At 46.6% G+C, this 9,054-nt stretch overlaps 1 protein-coding gene across 1 annotated transcript; it reads right to left on the reverse strand.

Moving 5' to 3' along the window:
• Nucleotides 1-976: 976 nt before the first annotated feature.
• On the reverse strand, nt 977-8,805 carry Psmd7 (proteasome 26S subunit, non-ATPase 7). Its single transcript, XM_034523050.2, has 7 exons — nt 8,613-8,805; nt 6,761-6,852; nt 6,041-6,133; nt 5,310-5,407; nt 4,388-4,468; nt 2,755-2,846; nt 977-1,910 (listed from the first exon to the last, which is right to left on the reverse strand). The coding sequence occupies exons 1-7, from the start codon at nt 8,684-8,686 to the stop codon at nt 1,478-1,480; spliced, it is 963 nt and encodes a 320-aa protein (XP_034378941.1). The 5' UTR covers nt 8,687-8,805; the 3' UTR covers nt 977-1,477.
• Nucleotides 8,806-9,054: the final 249 nt, after the last annotated feature.

The raw sequence follows: 9,054 nt of genomic DNA on the forward strand, positions 1-9,054 counted from the left end.
ACTGTTCAGTTTCTTCTCTATCTGCATGTTTTAAACATGGCAACCTCATGGCAAATCTTCCACTCTGATTTGGGGCCTATCTCATCTTCAGTTTTTCACTAGCATGTATCAGAGCATGATTCTATTTTGACATTTTTACACACGTCTGCCCTTTGGTGGTACGCACCCATGAATGCCTCCCTTCCCGTTTTCAAGACTTGTGGGTGTGACCCAGGGAGTTGACTTAAGGTTATCTACAGCAGCTGCTCTACTGAAGACAACCCAGCAGCTACAGCCTGGGGAGCCTCAGGCAGGGGTGGGCCCTTGTGAGCCCCTCTTCTCATTCTGTATTATACAGTTCTTTTATCCGGTTAAGAGGTGCCAACATCTGGATTCTAGACTAGATAAAACTGTGCCATTTGTTCTTTTACCTCAGGGTCTCAATGAACTTCAATGATCCAAACACAGGCTTTATCTACAGCCCTTTGCATTTTAGTAAATGTGTGCACTGACGGGCCCTATGGGTAATTTATCCTTCTGATCACTTTGAGGCTTAATCCCGTTCATTTGACCAAGATTTAGTTGACTTACTTTTCTGTTACAGCATTTCAAAATTTGTCAACATTTTAACCTAAGGGGTACACTTGAGAATTCTCAAGGATGCCGCAGTTAAGGAAGGAATTGACAGGCTAAGTTATGGTGATAGGGTACTCGGGAGGACAGCCAGGGCTACACAGTGAAACTTTGTCTCAAACAACAACAACAACAACAAAAATAAAAAAACAAAGCAAAGGGGAATTGACAGCTGGGTGACAAGCCTGTGTCAAATTCCTTCATGTATCCACTCACTAACGGGGGCAGGCCCATCTCTCAGCATCCTATTCTTAGCTAACACTAGGTTAACCTGTTGCCTAGTGTTCTTAGGATCCCCTGAAGCAGCAACTGAAGATCATTTCCCTTGCATCTGAAAATAACATAAACCACTAGAACACAGACGTAAAAACCAAGCCATTTAATTGTATCTGTGAAGGTAAACAATACATGGCCTTGGACCCCAAGCCCTAAGAACGCTAGTTACAGGTCCAGAATACAGTGTGGCCTCAAGAGTTCAGCAGGTCCGCGCTCAAGTGTTGGGTGGCATAGTATAGGATCCATGAATTCTATTTAGCAATTATGAAAATTATCACCAACAGATCCCATGGATCTTATAAAATAGGAAAAAATTTCCCTTTTAAGGATAAAAGGAAGAGCGCCAAAGGTTACGTTGTTCTCATACAGTCGAAGCCCTGAGCCACCACACCCCCAACTCATGCAACTGCAGCTGTAGCGTAGGGCTGAGATCGGTCCTTCTGTCCGTTCATCTCCACAAAATGCCACAGCAAGGGGGACAAGGGCAGAGTGCTTGTCAACAAGCACTCAATGTGACAAAGGACCCTCTAGTGGCACACGGAGTTAAGTTTGTAAGATTTTAATTTACAAATTAAAAAAGCTACATGATCTACTTTTTCTCCTTTTTCTCTTCTTTCTTCACGTCGCTCTTCTCCTTCTCTTTGTCGTCTTTTCTCTCCTTCTTGCTCTCCTCCTTTTCCTGTCCCTCCTTCTTCTCTGCATCCCGGTTGGCAATCTTGTTGTTGATGAGGTTATGCAAGGCAACCACCGAGCGGATGAGTGAGGCCAAGTACACCACCACCATCTGGTCATTGGTCTTCAGGTAGAAGGCCTTGACGAACTCCTGCAGGCTGGCGTCTGGCAGCAGGTTGAAGACGTCCTGCAGCTGGTATATGATCTGGTGGTTGATGGGGAGCTTGCCGCTGGCTACCTTCTCCAGGTAGCTCCTGATATCCAGGAGCTTGGAGTTCAGTCCCTTCAAACCATGGACCTGGTTTGTGATCCGCTGGGAGAGAGTCCCTACTGTAGTGTCCTTGATGTCTCTGCAACAACCAGTAAGAAAGGCAGAAAGAACATCAGGCTACATGTCCACAAATGTAAGGACTGTCTGGGACAACAGCTCGGATCTACAACTTCCTGGTAATCTGGGTCTTTGGCAACTTTTGTTTTTAACTTTGTACATATGTGTCTGAGTGCAATACTCTCAGAGGCCCGAAGACATTGGATTCCCCTGGAGCTGGTCACCTGACAGGGCTGCTGGGAACTAAACTCAGGCTCCTAGTAACAACAGCCATCCATCTCTCCAGCCCTCATTGACAACTTTGGTTATAGAGTACCTTGGCTTCTCTGACTTATAAAGATGCTGTTTCCCACCTGCTTTGCTACAGTGTTGAGCAACTTATATCAGTCAGTGGTCATCTTCAAAATCAGGAATTATTAGTGGTATTAATGGAAAATGAAGTCTTTCAAGTATGGCTTAAGAAACCAAAGGCCCAGACCAAGAGAAGTATAGCACATGACAGGACACCTGACCCCCGAGGCCACATGCTGCAGATGACTCTGGCACTGTCCAACTGCAACCCCCAAACCCGTCCCCCCAAAAAGCTGGCCTCAAATTCAAAGATCCACCAGCTTCTGCCTTCCAAGTACTAGGATTGTAAGTGTGCACCCCCATGCCCAGCCTGACTTATTTCTTATTTTGTCCCTGAGTGTGCATGTCTGCTTTTCCACATGTACACCACATTCGTCCCTAGGCCATGGAGGTTAGAAGAGGGCACGAGATCCCTTGGAACTGGAGTCACAGGTGGCTGTGAGCTGCCACATGGGCTGCACACTGACCCTGGGTCCTTCATGCTCTAACCGTCCAGACTCAGCAAGCAGACTCACCTTAGTAAGTGTTCCACTCCGACCTCCTCAGCCTCCTCTGCTCCAATCTCACTAGTCACGTGCTCAAAAGTTTTTGATGTTGGCGTCCCATCCTGCGAGAAGAGGCTTAACTATTGTTACTTATTTCAACAAGCCAACTCTTCTCATACCCAGGGTTTCTGCAGCTGCTCAGCCTGTTTCATGGCTATATGACAGACTTCCTCAGCAATGGTGGGGTTAGGTTCACTTTGAAAAACAAGCCCTCAAGACTAAGACAGGGCCTCAGGACACTGCTGTTTGCATGGTGCTGCCTCTATGTTGTTCTCTGAAGAAAGTTTTCTTGTCAAGGAAAATTGTGGTTTTCCCTCAAGCCTACACTGGTAGGTGGGGCAATGTTGGGAAGACTCAGGTTAAGAGTTTGGTTATTTCTAGAATGGAAAATACAGAATACCCACACTTGAGGCACACTCATGCCAACACATTTAAATTAACCACATACTGTTCCCTGGATCACATGACCCAGGAGTCCCAATGTGATAAAGAGAGTAACTAGTGGTGTGAATAAAAGCATCCACCCAGGGGCTGGTTCACTAGCCCTCTGATGACAACAGTGAGACTTGAGAGGACACTTTCCAGCCCTGTTGCCAGCGCAGGCCAGGCCCTTCTATGAGGGCTCTACAGACTGCAAGGCTCCACCAATTTGTGCTGAGTGAGCCACAGAGCGTGGGCAAGCCTCTCAAGTCACACTAGACACTGGACCTGCTGGAGTGCGGCCGCTCTCATACGATTCAGGATGGCATGAGGATTCATTCCCTCAAGATCACTCTAGTCTGTGGGTTCTAGGATGGCCCAAGCCTTCCAGGTTTCTAGAACTTCAAAACAACTGGGTCAGGACCAGGGATAAAATAAAAGCTTTACTGCAACCAAACAACATCTGGATCTAAGTTCCTTGGGGCTGCAAAAGAACAGGCTTAGTGTAAGGCTGGGAGGGCATGGCCCTAGAACACTCCTTTTAAGTTCTAAAACCACATAGAAAGAGAAATATTAATTCCTCTTGACTCTGAGGACCAGGCTCCTTGGACAAATACTCCTGATAAATACTCTGTGCCCAACCCCAAACCCTGTTACATCAAGTTCTACCCAAGAGTTCCCAACCAGTTTTCTTGAGGATAGAGAAAAAAAGGCTACCCACTGCTCAGTGCTCTACTCACTGAAACCCCAGCTGCAAAGACCACAGGGCTTGCTACCTGGCGCTTGACAGCTCTGTCTTGCTATGTTTGAAAACCCAGGGTCTATCTGAAGGACTGAATCTCAGGACACTACACACTGCACTAGGCCTGGCCTTTCCCTTGCTGTGAAGGTCTCTGTGTAACCACTGAACTGCTTGGTCTTAATGACGACTCTGAGCGTCACCTCACTAACCAAGGCTTCAGTTTCTTTAGTGATAAAGGATTGCAGGTTTTTTGGTCCTTTTCTATTTCTAAAATTAGATGTTTAAAAAACTCAAGGCAGGTTTGCTAGCAGGACTCAGCCTTTGCTTTGTTATATTGACAGAAGATTTGCTGAGTTGAACACAGAAAACAAAACCAAAAAAACCCCAAACCCAACCTGAGAACTTGCTAACCCACTCTCCAGCCCAAAGCAGGTGACTTACGTCATGAACTTCCTCCACTGAGATGTAGGCTTCGGTGGGAAGTCCCAGGTCCTTTGGCTTCACATCAATAATGACCAATACCTGGTAGAAAAACACAGCTTAGCAAGCACCTTCCCCTTTGACACAAGGTACAACTTCAAGCCTTCTTCTGAATACTCAGATCAGTTTCTTCATTCAATTACAAACAAGCCAGATGTTCAGCAAAAATAAGCTTACATTTCATGTGATCCAGTCATTTCACCTCCGTCAAAATTCCAACCTCTGCTTCACTCCCTCCCAGATCTTTCTTTTCTTTTCTTTTCTTTTTTTTTTTTTGGTTTGGTTTTTCGAGACAGGGTTTCTCTGTGTAGCCCTGGCTGTCCTGGAACTAACTCTGTAGACCAGGCTGGCCTCGAACTCAGAAATCCGTCTGCCTCTGCCTCCCAAGTGCTGGGATTAAAGGCGTGCGCCACCACTGCCCGGCCAGATCTTTATTTTTTAATTTATATTTAACCTTTTAAAAAAATTTACACTTAAACATTGCATTTTGCTACACACACACACACACACACACACACACCCCATACAGAATTGTGGGAGTCGGTCTCTCTTCCCACTGAGGGTCCAGGCAGAAAGAACGTGTTAGGTTTGGCAACAGGGCCTTTACTCACTCACATAGCCACCTTGCTGGCCCACTAGGCATTCTTCACTTCAGTTTCCTCATTTATAAAGACAACATCCAGTTTCTGAGAGGATTAAGTCAGACACCAGCAGGTGCCATTAAATACACTAGGTCGCAACAAATTAACACAGGGCCACACATTACTGCCAAAGGCTTTGGAGAAGCAACAGAATGCTTTGCTACCCAGGTCAAGTAAGAGGAGGCTCTTACTTGAGCAGGGGGCAGACAGCATCACAGAGTGTCTGACAACAGCGTACTTACCGAGTTGGGGCAGTATCTCTTCATGAGTTCATTGATGGCGATATCATTCTTGTGCAGTTTGGGGCCTGTGTGGTACCACCCAACTATTCTTTCTCTGGCTGGGAAGCAAAACCTTAGTAAGTTTTAATGATTTCATCAAGATTTGTGCAACTGACTCACAAACAATAAGAGCACCAACACTTACTTAAGCTTTCTACCTTTTTGAGAATTCCAGACAAAAATAAATCTTGACACATTTGTGAAATCTAAAACTCCCAAACAGAATTCTAATGTGTCAAGATTTATTTTTGTCTGGAATTCTCAAAAAGGTAGAAAGCTTAGGGACCAGTCACACATGAAATAACAGATCAGCTCCAGAGCAATAAATGAATAAATGCAGGTTCCCACCCCATGGAGAGCAGCTGTGTGGGGTGTTTGGTGGGTGAGTGGACCAGGGACGCGCTAGCTGCACTCAGACAACATCAATGCCAATGCAATTTGCTAGCACTAAGGCTCTCTCTCAGGCAGGCAGCTGTGAGGGCCAGCCCAGCCTCCAGCCTGGCCTTAGACTACCACTGTGGTTTACTCATTCCACCTCACTTCTCTATTACTACCAGTCTACTTTCATTTGGTCCAGCGAAGTGAACCAATCAGTCCTTGACAATATACAAAAACACCAGGTTTACACACACACACACACACACACACACACACACACACACACACACAAACAATTAGAAACTCAGACTCACCATTGACCTTCTTAAACATTCCATACATGTTTTCCAAATAATCATGGTCTAAAAACCAGACAGAATCATCTTTGTCGTCTTCATCAAAAGGTACTAAAGAGACAAAGGGAAAAAGAGAAAATAAAAAGATTCTGCCCAGGAGCTAGAAGTTTGGCCACAGTGGAATCTCAGCAGTATCTGCCTCACTGTGTGTCCTGTCCAGTGCAGCACTGCCTCGCCTTCACCCAAAACCTCCACATTTCTCCACAGCTTCTCTTAAAATGCTACAGACCTAGGGACTGCAAGGAAGAGTCTTATAAAAGACATACACTCTCTGACTTGCTAAAGGCCCAATTCCTGCATGGTCCTTTTAAAGATCACAGATGCTGCTGGCAATAATACGTAATACACAGAGTGTAAGGTAAACAGTCTCCCATCTCTCTCCTTGCCCCACCAAAGCCAGAGTTCAAATGTTCAGTGTTGGAGCTGACAAGCTACCGGATGGCTTGTTCTGAAACTCAGCCACACTGCTATGACACACCAATGGCCAAGCTGGGAAGCTACAACAGAGACAGCAAGTTAAAAATATCCACTCTCCGGACTAGTGTGGAGCCATTAGTCTCTGTTTCCTACATATGAGCAATTCTGAAATAGGCTCTTGGGGCTGTAGTAAAAAAAGGCTTACTTTTTGTAAGTAAACAGACATTCTAACCATGCTCAGCAAAACTGTGTACCCTTTACCTGCAAAACTGTTGGATACATCAAGCACTTTCTTTTGCCACGATCCCAAAAGCACACCGACAACCCGTTTCTGGTTTCCAACCTTGCCAATTCTGAATGAGAAAAACAGGTGGTCAGTCCCAGACACTCGTTGGAAAAGCTGATACTTGCTACTCAGTGGCCAAGTATCAACAGCAAAGATACAATTTAGTTTATGTGGGAACTAAGGTTCATACACAAATGTAACAGGTTAGTTCCCGGTAATAAAGATAAGGAAACTACCCCAACACACACTGGAAGTGATACTTTCTAAAGACTTCAGATATTCTGGGAGAAATTCATGCCTATTTCTCTCTTTCTCAGTTTCCCCAGGTCCTTTAAACTCTCTCCCTCTTCTTTACACTGAACTCTCTCCAGGGATGAAGACCTAAAGAAGCACCAGTTTTATGGCACAGCCAATCCTTCTCTTCATCTGCACCATGCTAACCAGCTCCAGGTGTGTACGGCGGCTTCTGGAAGCCAGGGGCTCAGGGACAGTCAGTCCACACTAGGAGAACAGCTGGATGGGTAAGAAGGTTTTGCTTTACAACTTTCATCTCAAACCTCCTGTGTGATTTTCTGCTAAGTAGCTGTGAGCATAGTGCTCTGCAAAGAATTATTTTTCTTTAGCTACTAGCAAATTATTTGGAAACAACTTAATTCCTAAGGAAACACACAAGCCACAGTAAAACGAACAGCACACCTCTTTAACAGGCCCAAGTTTCCTGTTAGTTTAACTGTAGTATTTTGCTTAACATGGAGCCTGTACCCTAAATTTACAGAACAGGCAGAACGAAATAAAGGGCTCTGTATTACTGGTGGCGATGTATTTTCCCCTTTCTTTAATCCACTGAAAATACTTCAAACAACGATTTCCCACATGCCAGTGGGAACTTCATCCATGGGTCTTTAAAGCCCCTCCATCTGTTTTTTGACACAACTTCCTGCAGTGTCTCCCCCCCCCCCCCCAATCAAGTGTCAAAATAAAACTGAAACACTGCTCATCCTATTAGGACCCCTAGTACCCCACGGAGGTAAAACTGTTATCTATTGTAGAAAAGCCCACGGAGCCTGTTAAGACCAAGGCATCCCGAGCAATACAACCTGAACCCAGAATCAAAACTTCGGTCTTCGTTTTTTTGGGCTCTGGCTGAGTTAGCTGCACAAAGCACAAAGCCAGCCTGGTCTTGGTTTGGACCAGGAACGAGAGCGACTTTACAGCAAGCACAGGCTCCCTACTGGATCTTCATATTTGTTAAGTCAACTAATTATCTTGTAAAACTTCCGAACACGTGCAACAGGTCTGGCAGGATGAACGGCTGGAGAAGGCAAGGGTGGCAGTGAACTAGCCAAGTGAACTGTAGGCTGGCCTCAATCTGCACCTGCCTCATTTTTAGAGGAAAAAGCTGGCACCTTATTCACATTTTAAAAGTACCATCCAACCAGAATCCCAATTAGAAACTTGGTTACGATCACTGCCTCGTCCAGAAAATCGTTTATCGGGGATTCCGAGACCAGAATTTCGGTGACAGCTTTTACAGGCACGGACACACGAGACTGAAGCACTGTCTTACGGCGCCGAGCCCTTCTGGTAAAAGGCGCGGCCGAGGCTGGTTAGCACCGTCCCGATTCCGGGCACTCAATAGGCGGGCCAGGCTCAGGAGTGGCGGCCTCGGCCCGGGTGCGAGGCTGTCAATGGGTTCCGAGCATCGCGGTGTGGAGCCGCTGGGGTCGCTTAGCCCCCCGCCCTTGTCCCCGACCGCCGCGTTTATGCCCGGCGCGCCCGTGACTCAGCAGCCCTGCGCCGAGTGGCCGCCACGCGCCACCCGCTCACCGGTTGAAATGATCCACCACACTGAGCAGCACCAGGGGGTGGACCACCACCTTCTGCACCGCCAGCTCCGGCATCGCGACTCAGCCCGACCGCCGGCCCGGCTCCCTGCAACCCGCAAACACCAGCAACCGCAGCGATACAGGCCGCTCCTCCAGGCCCCAGCACCTCCCCTTCCGGTTTGACCGCCGCCGCACAGTCGACTTCCGCTCCCAGAGCGCCTCGCGCGCGTGCCTGCACTGTCGCCAGGGGCGCCATCTTGAGAAAGGGAAAGGGCCGCCTTGACTTCTGTGGGGACTTAGGCTATTGAAGCTTTGATTTGCCATTGGGCCTTTTCTGAGTTTTTGCCTTAGTTGTTTCCCAGCTCACCATTTCTCCTCTTTTAGAAAAAGGCAGATAAACATAAATAAGTAACAGTTTATACTTCTTTTTTTTTTTATTAGAT

This window comes from Arvicanthis niloticus, chromosome 18 (assembly GCF_011762505.2).
Source record: "Arvicanthis niloticus isolate mArvNil1 chromosome 18, mArvNil1.pat.X, whole genome shotgun sequence".
NCBI lineage: Eukaryota > Metazoa > Chordata > Mammalia > Rodentia > Muridae > Arvicanthis > Arvicanthis niloticus.

Bases quoted from the DNA above. Each gene is read 5' to 3' on its own strand.
- Psmd7 (XM_034523050.2), bottom strand. From the start codon at position 8,686: ATGCCGGAGCTGGCGGTGCAGAAGGTGGTGGTCCACCCCCTGGTGCTG. The intron at 6,853-8,612 runs GTGAGCGGGTGG...TTTCTCATTCAG, and splicing joins GTGGTGGATCATTTCAACCG to AATTGGCAAGGTTGGAAACC. The intron at 4,469-5,309 runs GTAAGTACGCTG...TTTTTCTACCAG, and splicing joins AGAGATACTGCCCCAACTCG to GTATTGGTCATTATTGATGT.